General features: G+C 41.8%; 1 protein-coding gene across 1 annotated transcript in view; it reads right to left on the bottom strand.

Moving 5' to 3' along the window:
* The window catches only part of LOC121579322 (protein turtle homolog B-like), a 222,095-nt gene that overhangs the window by 38,705 nt on the left and 167,886 nt on the right, over positions 1 to 15,504 (bottom strand). The window contains exons 12-14 of the mRNA XM_041893813.2: positions 13,165 to 13,276; positions 6,146 to 6,321; positions 5,515 to 5,741 (exon numbers count right to left, since the gene is read on the bottom strand). Of these exons, the coding sequence (XP_041749747.1) occupies positions 5,515 to 5,741; positions 6,146 to 6,321; positions 13,165 to 13,276 (515 nt within the window). The remainder of the gene's footprint in view (positions 1 to 5,514; positions 5,742 to 6,145; positions 6,322 to 13,164; positions 13,277 to 15,504) is intronic.

Below are 15,504 nucleotides of genomic sequence, written 5' to 3'. Positions count from 1 at the left end.
TCAAAAGGCACTTAAATATTTTGTCTTGCCCATTCACCCTCCGAATGGCACACAATCCATGTCTCAATTGTCTCAAGGCATCTACACTGATTGAAGTGGATTTAACAGGTGACATCAATAAGGGATCATAACTTTCACCTGGATTCACCTGGTCAGTCTATGTCATCGAAAGTGCAGGTGTTCCTAATGCTTTGTACACTCAGTGTAAGTGTTATATAGTTGTTTTCTTTGAAGAACATATTTTTTTCTACACAACTGACTCCCATCCCCAATCATCATACACTATATAAACAAAAGGATGTGGACACCCCTTCAAATTAGTGGATTCGGCTATTTCAGCCACATCCGTTGCTGACAGGTGTATAAAATCGAGCACACAGCCATGCAATCTCCATAGACAAACATTGGCAGTAGAATGGCCTTACTGGAGCTCAGTGACTTTCAACATGGCACCTTCATAGGATGCCACCTTTCCACAAGTCAGTTCGTCAAATTTCTTCCCTGCTAGAGCTACCCCGGTCAACTGTAGGTGCTGTTATTGTGAAGTGGGAATGTATTGGATCAGCCCCAAAGTGGTAGGCCACACAAGCTCACAGAACGGGGCCACCGAGTGCAGAAGCGCGTAGCACGTAAAAATCGACTGTCCTCGGTTGCAACACTCACTACCGAGTTCCAAACTACCTCTGGATGCAACGTCAGCACATGAAATGGGTTTCCATGGCCGAGCAGCCGCACATAAGCCTAAGATCACCATGTGCAATGCCAAGCGTCGGCTGGATTGGTGTAAAGCTCGCCGTCATTTGACTCTGGAGCATTGGAATCGCGCTTCACCATCTGGCAGTCCGACGGACAAATCTGGGTTTGGTGGATGCCAGGAGAACGCTACCTGCCCCAATGCATAGTTTCAACTGTAAAGTATGGTGGAGGAGGAATAATGGTCTGGGGCTGTTTTTCCTGGTTTGGGCTAGGCCCCTTAGTTCCAGTGAAGGGAAATCTTAACGCTACAACATACAATGACATTCTAGATTATTCAGTGGTTCCAACTTTGTGGCAACAGTTTGGGGAAGGCGCTTTCCTGTTTCAGCATGACAATGCCCCCGTGCACAAAGCGAGGTCCATACAGAAATGGTTTGTCGAGAATGATGTGGAAGGACTTGACTGGCCTGCACAGAGCCCTAACCTCAACCCCATCGAACAGCTTTGGGATGATGATCCACAATTCTTTGACAATATATATAATAAATTATCAAACCTGCAAGCAACTCAAGACAATATTATTATGGTGGGGGATTATAATACTGTTTTAAATAGCTCAATGGACCGAAAAGGAAATCACACCACAAACAATCACCCACATGCTCTTAAGGAAATTGTGAATGTCATGGATACATTAGAACTAGTAGATATATGGAGGCTTAAATATACTGATCTAGTGAGATATACATGGCGGAGACTGAATCAAGCTAGTCGTCTTGACTTCTTTCTTATCTCATTCTCGTTGGCACCAAAAGTAAAAAAAAGTGTTGATAGGGGACAGAATGCGGTCGGACCATCATATAATAGGCATATACATTACTCTTACTGAATTTCCACGTGGGCGAGGATATTGGAAATTTAATCAAAGCCTATTGGATGATAATTTATTTATAATTAGAACAAAGGAATTTATAACTGACTTTTTCCAACATAACATAGGTACAGCGAATCCCCTTATTGTATGGGACACCTTTAAATGTGCCTTTAGAGGCCATGCAATTCAGTACTCATCTCGAAAACAAAAGCAATTTAGGTCAAAAGAGTTTATACTAAGAAAGGAAATAGAAAGTCTAACAGAACATATAGATGGCAATAAAAACTGTAACATAGAGGCTCAGAATAAATTAGAGGAAAAACAAAAGAAATGGAAAAACTTATTCAAGAAAGATCAAGTGTAATATATTATAAAAATAAAGCAAACTGGATGGAATATGGGGAAAAATGCACAAAATTCTTTTTTAATCTTCAACATAGGAATGCTACCAAAAAGAACTTAATGAAACTCGTTACAATTGCGGAGTCACCCATAATTCACCAAATGATATTTTGAAGGAAGAAACAAAGTACTTTAAGCATATGTTTTCTTTTCAGTCGCCTCCATCTCCTCTAACTGAAGCTAATTGTAGAGATTTTTTTCTATTGATAATGTCAAATTAACAGCCACACAGAAAGACTCATGTGAAGGTGAAATTACAGAGGAGGAACTTCTGGATGCAATTAAAGACTTTAAGTCCGGGAAAACTCCAGGGTTGGATGGCATACCAATCGAGGTATACCAAACCTTTTTTGATATACTAAGAGGACCGTTATTAGCATGTTTTAACCACTCCTATGTAAATGGTAGATTATCTGACACTCAAGAAGAAGGTCTGATCTCATTATTACTGAAACAGGATACAAGTGGAAAATATAAAGATCCAGTCCATTTACAAAATTGGAGGCCCCTTACACTTCAGTGTTGTGATGCAAAAATCCTAGCAAAATGTATAGCGCATAGAATTAAAAAGGTATTGTCGGATATTATTCATTCTAATCAGACAGGTTTTTTACATGGAAGATACATTGGAGATAATATAAGGCAAGTATTGGAAACAATAGAACACTATGGAAAATATGGGAAACCAGGCCTGCTATTCATAGCAGACTTCGAAAAGGTATTTGATAAAGTTCGACTGGGGTTTATATATAAATGCCTGGAGCATTTCAATTTTGGAGAATCTCTTATAAAATGGGTCAAAATCATGTATAGTAACCCTAGGTGTAAAATAGTAAATAATGGCTATTTCTCAGAAAGTTTTAAACTGTCAAGAGGAGTGAAACAAGGTTGTCCACTATCGGCAAATCTATTTATTGTGGCCATGGAGATGTTAGCTATTAAAATCAGATCCAATAATAATATCAGAGGATTAGAAATACAGGGCTTAAAAACAAAGGTGTCATTGTACGCAGATGATTCATGTTTTCTTTTAGATCCACAACTAGAATCCCTCCACAGCCTCATAGAGGATCTAGATACATTTTCTAACCTCTCTGGATTAAAACCAAATTATGACAAATGTACTATATTACGTATTGGATCACTAAAAAATACAATTTTTACATTACCATGTAGTTTACCAATAAAATGGTCTGATGGTGATGGGGATATACTGGAATACATATCCCAAAGGAAATAAATGATCTCACTTCAATACATTTTAATAGAAAGTTAGCAAAAATAGATAAGATCTTACTACCATGGAAAGGAAAATACCTGTCAATTTGTGGAAAAATCACCCTGATTAACTCTTTAGTATTATCCCAGTTTACCTATTTGCTTATGGTCTTGCCTACGCCTAGCAAACAGTTTTTTAAATTATATGAGAAAAAAATATTCAATTTTATTTGGAACGGCAAGCCAGACAAAATTAAAAGAGCATATTTATATAATGAATATGAATTCGGAGGACATAAATTATTAAATATTAAAGCATTAGACCTATCACTAAAATCTTCAGTCATCCAAAAGTTATACTTAAATCCGAACTGGTTCTCAAGCAAATTAGTAAGATTGTCTCACCCACTGTTCAAGAAAGGCCTTTTTCCCTTTATTCAGATTACAACCTCTCACTTTCAGTTATTTGAAAAGGAAATAATCTCCCAAATGTCACTATTTCTAAAACAAGCCATTGAAAGTTGGTTGCAATTTCAATTTAATCCTCCAGAAACGACAGAACAAATAATGCAACAAATATTGTGGTTAAATTCAAATATACTAATTGACAAAAAACCTTTATTTTTTGACAGAATGTTTAAAAAAGGTATAATCTTCGTAAATGATATCATCGGTAGGACTGGTGGAGTTATGTCGCGCACATGCAGCTAACAAAAACATATGGAAATGTCTGCTCTACCCAAAATTACAACCAAATAATTGCAGCCTTACCGCAAAAGTGGAAGAGGAAAGTTGAAGGGGGAGAAAGTAAGGAACTTGTCTGTCGGCCTTGCATTAAAGAACATAATTGGTTAAGGAAAACTGTGATAAATAAAAAAGTATATCAGTTTCACTTAAGGACCAAAGGATTGACAGCCGTCCCATATAGATTGCAAAATAGTTGGGAAGAGATCTTTGACGTACCGATCCCATGGCATAGTGTTTATGAACTGACACGCAAAACGACACCGGATTCAAAAATTAGAATCTTTCAATTTAAATTATTATATAAAATTCTTGCTACCAATAGAATGTTATTTATATGGGGGATACAATCTTCCCAGCTCTGCAGATTTTGCTGTGAAGAGACAGAATCATTAGATCATTTGTTTTGGTTCTGTCCATTTGTAGCTTGTTTTTGGACACAGGTCCAGGAATGGCTAAAGGATTGCAATATTTACCTGGAACTAACCTTGCAGATAGCATTACTGGGTGATCTGAAAAGTCATAGTCAATCAATCAATAATATAATAATACTTTTAGCAAAAATGTTTATTTTTAATTCACAATCTGTAGAAGCAATGAGAATAGAAAGGTTCAGAACTTTTGTAAAACATCACAGTACGGTTGAAATATATATGGCAAATAGAAATCCTATATGGATGGTGTTAAGAGATAGATGGGAGGTATTGAATAGAGTTGAAGGATGGGACTAATAACAAATAACAACAAATAATAACAAAGATAGCTAATAATGTAAGCATACTGTGTCCATAATAAGTATATAGGTTGTATGTTGGGAGCTTTTGGGAAAGAGCACAGTTAGAAAGATATGGCATTTAGAAGCAAACCGGATGGACATCATGAAAATGATCGGAGAGGTTGAGAGTAGAAGAAGTTCAGGAGCAAAAAAAAATAATATATATATATATATATATATATATATATAATAGAATTATTGTAAAGTTAACTCTGTCCATAAGGTGTAGATAGTAAGTATAGACCGGAAGTTGAGGCCTGGGCGTTGTTGTTCACTAATTTACTCCAAGTAGGGAAAGGATGGTGGGGTTGAAAAGTAATAAAGGGGAATATATATATACAAAAAAAAAAAAACATGGGGGATTGGAAGTGATGCAGACAATTACATTGATAGAAGATACAATCTATCTGCAATATTAAGCTGATCCATCCCCCCCAAAAAATAAAAAAATAAAAAAATAAAACACCTTTGGGATGAATTGGAACACCGACTGCGAGCCATGCCTAATTGCCCAACATCAGTGCCCGACCTCACTTATGCTCTTGTGGCTGAATGGAACCATGTTCCGGCAGCAATATTCCAACATCTAGTGGAAAGCCTTCCCAGAACTCCTATTTAATACCCATGATTTTGGAATGAGATGTTCAACGAGTAGGTGTCCACATACTTTTGGTCATATAGTGTAGTCATAACCATAGTTTTGGATGAAGGTGTGTTAATGAGCTTGGCTGTAATTAAAGCCTGCGGCCACAACAGCCCTGCGGATAACTGGCCACCCGTCATTCTGTATGAAACAGTAAGCTACCTGAATGAGGTCTCTGGCTAGCAGCTCTGTCTCTCCGGCGGGGATGGCATCGTCTAGGACATCCCACCTCTCCCCCAGGCGGAACTCCATGACGTAGCGTTCAATCGGAGCCGTGTGGTTGGCCGGCGGGATCCACATGAGCAAGACGCCCTGCTGCGTCCGATTGGCTATGAGGCATCGTGGTGAGGTAAGCAGCACCAGTGGTTCAGGGGTACTTATAGGAAATACTGGACGGAGAGAAAAAGAGAGAGAGATAAAGATAAAGAGAGAGAGGGGGTGAGATGGAGAGTTGGAAATAGAAAGAGAGACTGGGAGGGGTTAGAGAGCTGTATTTCAAATGCAGTAGCAGTGTAACTGCAATTGTTGGCACGAGTTCTTTAGAAAGTCGATGGGCAACTTTTAAAACCACAACACATTACTACTACAGCTGCTGCCACCAACACCACTGCATACATCACTATTAACAACAAAACCACACATCATTCAATTAATTACCATCACAACTTTTCCCTAGCTGCCATCTTGTAGTCACACCAGTGTTCACGCCAGGTAAGATCACTCATGCCTCACTTTCTTCCCCAGTCCAATAGGTCATATACTGTAGGTCAGAGGTGAATACCGTAATACCCACCTAGTGTGTTCACAGTGACGACCTCGCTGAAGGGGCCCGTGCCCAGCTTGTTCTGCGCAAGGACACTGAACTGGTAGGCCGTCTGGGGCTCCAGGCCGGGCACTACCAGCCACGTCTGGCCAGAAGGCACGAGCATAGACAGCCAGTCATGTGGGCCCAGCTGCTCCCTCTTCACCCTGCGAGGAAGAGGGGGACGCAAGAAAGAAGATAGGAGAACAGGCATGGGAGAGGGGGATGAGAGAAATACACATAGGAGTGGAAATGGAGAGGCCCTTTTAGTCAATACACCCTGTCAGTTCAGTAACGGTCATTTTTGTCCTGTCAGTTCATTAACAGTCATTTCTGTCCTGTCATTTCAGTAACGGTCATTTCAGTAACGGTCATTTCTGTCCTGTCACTTCAGTAACGGTCGTTTCAGTCCTATCAGTTCAGTAAAGGTCATTTCTGTCCTGTCAGTTCTGTAACGGTCATTTCTGTCCTGTCAGTTCAGTAACAGGATTTCTGGAATGTCATTTCAGTGATACACCATTGCAGTCCAGTCAATTCAGTGATGTCATTATGTCCGTATCATTTCAGTAAGATCATTTCTGTTAGAGCATTTCATTTACAGCATGTTATTTCACAGTATTTCAGTCAAATGATTTCACACAGTAATACAGTTGATGGTGGTAAGCCCATGCTGCGCTCAGCCGTGCAAATTCCCATGGAAGCTAAAGATGGGCCATGCTTTCGGTACAACACCACCTTTCTGACATTGACTGAAACAGATCTCCCTGAAAAAGTAATTTAGGTGAATGAGTTCTTATACTTTCCAGTGAGTATGCATGGCATCAGTCTCCATTCATATTGTAACATCGTGTAGGCCTAAATAGATAGCAACGTATGAGACCACTGTGGGACCGTGGGTTTATCTTACTATAAACAGGGGTCAGAAAGATAACACTATACACTAACATGTACAGTGAGGGAAAAAAGTATTTGATCCCCCTGCTGACTTTGTACATTTGCCTACTGACAAAGAAATGATCAGTCTATTAATTTTAATGGTAGGTTTTTTTGAACAGTGAGAGACAGAATAACAACAAAAAGATCCAGAAAAACACATGTCAAAAATTTTATAAATTGATTTGCATTTTAATGAGGGAAATAAGTATTTGACCCCCTCTCAATCAGAAAGATTTCTGGCTCCCAGGTGTCTTTTATACAGGTAACAAGCTGAGATTAGGAGCACACTCTTAAAGGGAGTGCTCCTAATCTCAGTTTGTTACCTGTATAAAAGACACCTGTCCACAGAAGCAATCAATCAATCAGATTCCAAACTCTCCACCATGGCCAAGACCAAAGAGCTCTCCAAGGATGTCAGGGACAAGATTGTAGACCTACACAAGGCTGGAATGGGCTACAAGACCATCGCCAAGCAGCTTGGTGAGAAGGTGACAACAGTTGGTGCGATTATTCGCAAATGGAAGAAACAGAAAAGAACTGTCAATCTCCCTCGGCCTGGGGCTCCATGCAAGATCTCACCTCGTGGAGTTGCAATGATCATGAGAACGGTGAGGAATCAGCCCAGAACTACACGGGAGGATCTTGTCAATGATCTCAAGGCAGCTGGGACCATAGTCACCAAGAAAACAATTGGTAACACACTACATCGTGAAGGACTGAAATCCTGCAGCGCCCGCAAGGTCCCCCTGCTCAAGAAAACACATATACATGCCCGTCTGATTTTTTTTTAATAGACTGATCATTTCTTTGTCAGTGGGCAAACGTACAAAATCAGTAGGGGATCAAATACTTTTTTCCCTCATTGTATATCAACCTGAGGGGGGAGTCATGATCCTCGTATACAATGTCAACGTGTCATGTAATACGTAGGCATAACTTCCCATAACAGACAAGCATGTATAGCTGCATGATGGTGTACATGATAGAGGCTGGGGGTTAGGGGCTGGGATAAATCACAATGTGTTTACTTTGTGCTGACTGTCAACACACCTCCCTGTGATTTACAGCACACGCCACGCGCAGACGGTGTTCCCGCCGTTCCCAATCCCAGGAAATCATTGCGGGGCCGCGTCCTAGGCGGCATCTAGTGACTCTCAGGTCTTGGCCATCGTGCGTATGTGAAGTGACATGATAACCGTCAGGTTGTGTTTATTATGATGTATTCACTATGAGGGTGTGTTTATTATGATGCATTCACTATGAGGGTGTGTTTATTATGATGCATTCACTATGAGGGTGTGTATATTATGATGCATTCACTATGAGGGTGTGTATATTATGATGCATTCACTATGAGGGTGTGTTTATTATGATGCATTCACTATGAGGGTGTGTATATTATGATGCATTCACTATGAGGGTGTGTATATTATGATGCATTCACTATGAGGGTGTGTATATTATGATGCATTCACTATGAGGGTGTGTATATTATGATGCATTCACTATGAGGGTGTGTATATTACGTCACTGTCAGTGGATTTATTATGCTTCGTTGGCTTTTGTGGTTGTGTACATTATGCTTGTTGTCAGTGAGTATATTACCGTATATACACTGTTGGTGCATCTAATCTTCTCTGTTGAAATGTAGCTATATATATATATATATATATATATATATATATATAATATTTGATATAACACAATATTTTCATTGTCAGTGTGTATATCACGGTTCACTGCCTGTCAGTGTATCCATAATGTATTGGCTGTCAGTGAGTAAATCATATGGTGGCAGTCATTGTAATAGGATATGGTGGCTAGCCTGTCGGTGTGTTTGTAATGTGGTCGCGGGGGGCTGTTTGGGGGCGGTTCCATCTTTGATTGACACATGAGACAAATAAAGACTGTACGTCCTTCCCGCTGAGGCTAATTTATTATTACTTTTTTGGGGGGGATTTCAATATGTGGGGCAGTACTACTCAGGGTACTATGAATATTTCATACATTTGAGTTTTAGACAATTCTGCTTCATCCTGTATCAATTTTCACAAGTCAACTTAAAGAAATACCATTTAATTGAGAAGGACTTGAGAGTGGTGTCTGGGGAAAAAGTTTGGTTTTTTATTTTATCTAAAGCTGTCTTCCAAGCACTACGGCTAGAGTGCTGATAATGATATACTCAGAAATACTCAGAAGGAGATGGAACTTGTGTGTAGAACCTGTGTGTGTGTGTGTGTGTGTGTGTATGTGTGTGTGTGTGTGTGTGTGTGTGTGTGTGTGTGTGTGTGTGTGTGTGTGTGTGTGTGAGTGTGCGCGTTAATGTGTGATAATTATTTTGCATGCCATGTTTGTTTTTATTGTTGACTGAGGCTAACCTTTAGCTCAGCAAGTTAACGCTGTCATCTAAGTGGAACTAAACCCTCAGGTTCGATAACAGGTCAATCACGCATGTGCCAGGCCGTGTTCACGTGTGAGTTCATGCATGCAAGTGTGTGTAAATGTGTGTACAGGTGCCTGTGTGAGCATATAAAAGTGTGTACACGTTGAAGTTTGTGGCAATACACATTAAAGCTTATGAGTGTGTGTGTGCGCGCGAATGCGTGCGTCTGTGTCTGTGTTCTACGACTGTGTGTGTACAACTATGTGTGTGTGTGTGTGTGTGTGTGCGTGCACGTGCACACGTGTGTAAACGCATCACAGTGGAGGCCTGCCAAGCATGTTTGCTAGAGGACCTTGGAATGAGAAGCGTTGGTCTTAATCTCCCGGCCGGCAGAAGGGAGCTTTTTGACCGTGATCACTGCATACTGACACTGTCCTCCAAATCCAGCTCCCTGTTTGACGCTCAAAAGTAGTGTACTATATGGGGAATCGGGTGCCATTTGGGATGCAGTCCAATGTCAGCCGCCTGTTGAGTTACCATGGTAAGCGTGACAACGCCTACCCGCTCCGCATCACCCAGCGACCTGGCAGTCTCACACACCACCATGCTTTAACACTCTGGAGAGGCAGAGGAGATAGCTATATGGGGCTTGAGACTTTTTATAACGCCATAGTGACCTGATTTAAGGTGTTAAAGCGGGCCAACTAAAGAGATCTGACAGGATCGATAGAGTCAATGACTGACTGCATCCAGAGCACAGAGCTATAAATGGGGCTTACCACCTGCTATAACCACCTAATGTCCTGACATGGGGTTAGAATAGGTTGTCTGGGCCTATAGGTCTACATACAGAATACATAGGGTTATGAATGGAGCTTATGACTTGTTATAACAGCCTCGTTACCTAACACAGAGTTAGAATACACAATGTTATATGAGGCTGGTGTACACTGGGTTTGTGGCACATTTGTGGCCAACAGTTTCCCGATCAACGTTTCAAATGAATATGAGCTGCTGTTTCTGTGAGTCCTTAACACCTGAAACATAATCAAACAAACAAACATACAAAAAACTGTGACCCAGCATGCTTTTTATAGAGCATTCTATAGCATTAAGAGCAGCGGGGGCTATAGAATAGTGATATTTGGCAGGAATATTGGAAGTGGAAGGTTGATAATTGCTAGCGTTGCATCAACTGTAGGGAGAGCAGGTAGGTGGAGGTCTAGGCACTAGGCGAGAGAGAGTGAGAGAGAAAGAGTGTGAGAGAGAGAGAGAGAGAGAGAGAGAGAGAGAGAGAGAGAGAGAGAGAGAGAGAGAGAGAGAGAGAGAGAGAGAGAGAGGGTAAAGGGGGCCAGTTGGTTGGATAGTGTGGAGTCAGTGGAGGAGAAGCTCTGTTTACTCTTATTTGGCTAAATAGAAACCTTTGAGTGATCAGCATTGTTTTGTGTGTGATCGGCAAACACGCGAATATCTCGTATTGCGGTGGAATGAACTGACAGCTGTGTTGTTGATGACGATGGGGGCCAGATGATGCCATAAAGATTTGTGGCAGTAATTCCAGTGTGTTGTAAATATATCTGATGGCACACCTTGCCTGCTGCTAATATAGAAACTAAAAGACAGCACTTCTAAAGGAATCAGTCATCTCACAACTTCCCTTTCAGGCAGAAAAGAAACATTCAAATAGTATGATGATTTGATTGATAATACTGCAAAATAGTTCCACTAAATGTGATGCATCTCAGTACTAGCACAATGGATATGTGATATTGTAAAAACCTTGTCTAATGTGAAGCACAGGCATATTAATGAACTTAAGTAACTAACCACTTATGTTGTACAGCATTCTATTAATAAAAACTACTTGACATGGTAAGTGTCCTCAGAAGTCGGCGAGGGAGGGTGCGACGGAGCCTCCGACGCAAACATGAGATGTCTAATGACGCGCCCGTTGGTGTGGCATAAGGGCAGAAGGGGGGCATGGGGGGTGGGCACGACACAGCTTTTATAGCACATGAATATATCATTACTTTTTTAGAGGACCAGAGTACTTAAAGAGCACGCTAATTGCGCCGTATGCTTCTCGATAATTATTCTCCTCGTTTCTTAATATGGCACTTTATATTCACTTTTAATAACAACTCCCCCGTCTAGAATTTGTAACAGTCTGATAGTTATTCTCGTTAGTTTTTATCTGTGGTCGTTAAGTAAGGGGCGAGCCCATTGGCTGTTTGTCTGTTTGGGAGTAGGAGGATGAGCTAATGACAGGGCAGAATATCCTGCTGCAGGTCTGGTCTGGTTTGGACTGTGAGTGATGTGGTGGTGGTCTATAAGGAGCTCAGTGGATGATGCTTCAGGTTCAGTATTCACAAAGCATCTCAGAGTGCTGATCTAGGATCAGGTCCCCCCTGTCCATGTAAGCTTATTTATTATAATCTGAAAGGCAAAACGGATCCTAGATCCGCACTACTACTCTGAGACGCTTTATGAATACAGGCCCAGCAGTACTATGTGAGCTGCTTGGGGATAATGTGTAATTTTGTAGTGCTGCTAGGAATTGAGCATGTGTTGGTAGATGTTATAAGCATGATTATTTGGTGAATACTATGTGAGAAATCAATGGGTGAAAAATATTGGCGATAAAGTCAAACTATTGTTGAAACGGTTTCCCGGGCTATTTTTGCCTCGTTCTGAACATCGGTGTGTAGCTACAGGGCATTTCCATGAGATTCCACTGAAAATATTGGTCATTTGGTGTCTTAAATGCTTTGAATTAGGCATTTTTTGTGCTTGTCTCAATCCAACCGTATTGGAGTTGTAAAGGCATAGCGTCTAATGGATTTTATGCAGATTACTGATTCCTCCAAGAATTTGGGATGACTTCAACGGCATGTTACGCTCGTCCCCTCTCTCATATTACCTCAACTACCTCAACTAGCCGGTGCCCCCGCACATTGACTATGCAACGGTACCCCCCTGTATATATAGCCTCCCTACTGTCACTTTATTTTACTGTATATATAGCCTCCCTACTGTCACTTTATTTTACTTCTGCTCTTTTTTTCTCAACACTTTTTTGTTGTTGTTTTATTCTTACTTTTTTGTTTAAAATAAATGCACTGTTGGTTAAGGGCTGTAAGTAAGCATTTCACTGTAATGTCTGCACCTGTTGTATTCGGCGCATGTGACCAATAAAATTTGATTTGATTTGATTTGATTTGATGTATTAACCCCACCCCTCCCCAACCGCTCTGGGTAACAGTTGCCTTTTTTTAAGGCACAGGTCTAGGAACAGCCTACCCCTCCCCAAACCCTAATCTTAAAACACGAGACTGAACTCGACTGAACTTGACAGTGTCAAGGGGCAACTTCCACCCCGCTACCCCATCCAACACCCCTCTTCCCCAGCCAAGGTGAAGCAGTCTCCCCTAGGAAGAAGAGCAGCAGAAGGGGGCAGAGAGGAGCTTGGTTTCCCAAAAAACAGTTGGGCTGCATCCCGATTCTCCACCCTTTTCAAGACGTGTTCACTTGTACTCTCCCTGTCATCTACTTCAAAGCACTGTATTGGTGTGGAAGCATTGACTGGAGGGAGAAGGGTAGAGAATCGGGATGTAGCCTCAGAGGGAAAAAAGTTTGAAGAAAGAAGAAGCAGGAAGCAAAGCATGCTGGGATGACTCACACATGGCCGTACCAGACTGATAATGTCTGCTCGAAGCCGCCATCGTAGCCAGCCTCCCATGACACGTTGGCCCAGGTGGTGGAGACCGCCGCGTGGACGTTGGCCGGGGCATGGGGGCTTGTGCCTGGGGAGGGGAGGAGTCAAGTGGAGAGTGGCGGTAGTGAGGAGGGTGGGAGAGAAAGAGAGTGAAACATGAAGCATAAACCACTGGATAAGAGTGTCTGCTAAATGACGTAAATGTAAATGTAAATGTACTTAGATCACACACACACACACACACACACACACACACACAATCAAACACACACACACACACATACACAAAAACACAGACACACACACACACACACACCTGAGTTGGCCTGGAAGGAAGTCAGCTCTTTCTGATATGTGTAGGCTTTGCGTGGTTATGTAAAGACTACAGTCAGGTGGTAGGCCTCTGAGTGGTTGTGTAAAGACTACAGTCAGGTGGTAGGCCTCTGAGTGGTTGTGTAAAGACTACAGTCAGGTGGTAGGCCTCTGAGTGGTTGTGTAAAGACTACAGTCAGGTGGTAGGCCTCTGAGTGGTTGTGTAAAGACTACAGTCAAGTGGTAGGCCTCTGAGTGGTTGTGTAAAGACTACAGTCAGGTTGTTGGCCTCTGAGTGGTTGTGTAAAGACTACAGTCAAGTGGTAGGCCTCTGAGTGGTTGTGTAAAGACTACAGTCAAGTGGTAGGCCTCTGAGTGGTTGTGTAAAGACTACAGTCAGGTGGTAGGCCTCTGAGTGGTTGTGTAAAGACTACAGTCAAGTGGTAGGCTTCTGAGTGGTTGTGTAAAGACTACAGTCAGATGGTAGGCCTCTGAGTTTCATTAGAGTGGTCTCCTATATGTGGATTTGGTGTGGCCTGGTCAAGGTGTAACTGGTTCATTGAAATTAAGTGTCACAACAACTTCTGGCATGCTGCCTAAAGAACAGGCTTAGGCCTGTGAGCCAGCTGGACCAGACCTGATCAGAGCCATACTGAGGGTGTAAGTGCGTGTGTGTGTGTGTGTGTGTGTGTTTGTATGTGTGCGTGTGTGTGCGTGCAGCCAACTTCTCTACACCTGCATACAGGTGACTCTGGGCAGAACTCAGGAGATTATATAATTTGATAGTGAGACAATATCATACTGTAGTCATGTACTGTAACTACAGTCATTCCTATGATAGTCTCTTGTGACTGACGAGCTAGCTAGCTGGATTGGTTATGGCTCACTAGATTATTCCTACATGACACGTTGGCTCGGGTTAGCCCCATTCCAAGCCCACACATACTTTAATAACATCTTTAAATGGTCACCAGTGAGGTCAGACTTGACAAATAATTAAAACCCTCTTCCCTTTCATCCTCCAATCACACATCAGCATCTGTCATAACAGGTGTGATCTCGTATGGTCGTGTCACTTCGTAATGACGCCAGATGTTAGTACCAAAACGTTTCAGCAGACAAAAGGATGTAGGGGTTGGAAGGCAGACAAATTATCCAGGAAGCAGTGGAGGCTGCTGAGGGGAGGATGGCTCATAATAATGGCTGGAACGGCGCAAATCGAATGGCATCAAACACACGGAAACATGTGTTTGATATATTTGATACCATTCCATTTATTCCTCTCCAGACATTACCACGAGCCCGTCCTTCCCAATTAAGGTACCACCAACCTCCTGTGCCAGGAAGCCTTGCTGCTGTCCAAGAAAATGGAGGAGAATGTATCTTAATTGGTTGACCTTGTAACCGTAGAACGTCAGAATGTCTTATAGGGTTCTTGCTATGTTGTGTCTGTAGTAGACGATTTGAGAAATCTCTGGCCATGTTCGAACAAAAGTAAAAAATATTCCCTACCAATTATACTCGAAAATGTGCTGAAAGAGAGTAATGATTTGGCCATAATCTGATCACCCACCAAATACATGAAAACATTGGAGAGAATTCCATTGGCCAATTGAACACCTGTGAATTGTGCCATTTACAGTTGCTTGACCATTGAATGCAAGAATGCAAGTGGCCAGCTAACTGAAGACTGAGTGGTCTTTCTCCATAGCCAGCTGCAGCTAGGGACACTAAGACTGTTCCAAAAAGGCATCATTGTAATTGAATGGCCTAGACACAATAAGTGAGAGTTTATCTATCGGTTGTCTTTATTTATCAGACAAACTAGAGCTTTCAGCAGTGGAAACAGTCTCTGTGTCTACTTCCTTAATGCTGCGAGCCCAGTTTGCTCATTTGTGATTTGCGGATGCTGGCATGCCACGTCGTTGACCTTGCAAAATGTCCCTCAGGTCTTTGGCTGACGCATCAAGCTTTGGAAAATTGTCAGCGGTTGACGCTTGGATG

The sequence above is a fragment of the Coregonus clupeaformis genome, chromosome 13, assembly GCF_020615455.1.
Source record: "Coregonus clupeaformis isolate EN_2021a chromosome 13, ASM2061545v1, whole genome shotgun sequence".
Taxonomy (NCBI): Eukaryota; Metazoa; Chordata; class Actinopteri; order Salmoniformes; family Salmonidae; genus Coregonus; species Coregonus clupeaformis.
Note: the sequence above shows the minus strand (reverse complement) of the source record. Positions and strands in the feature narration are given on the sequence as shown.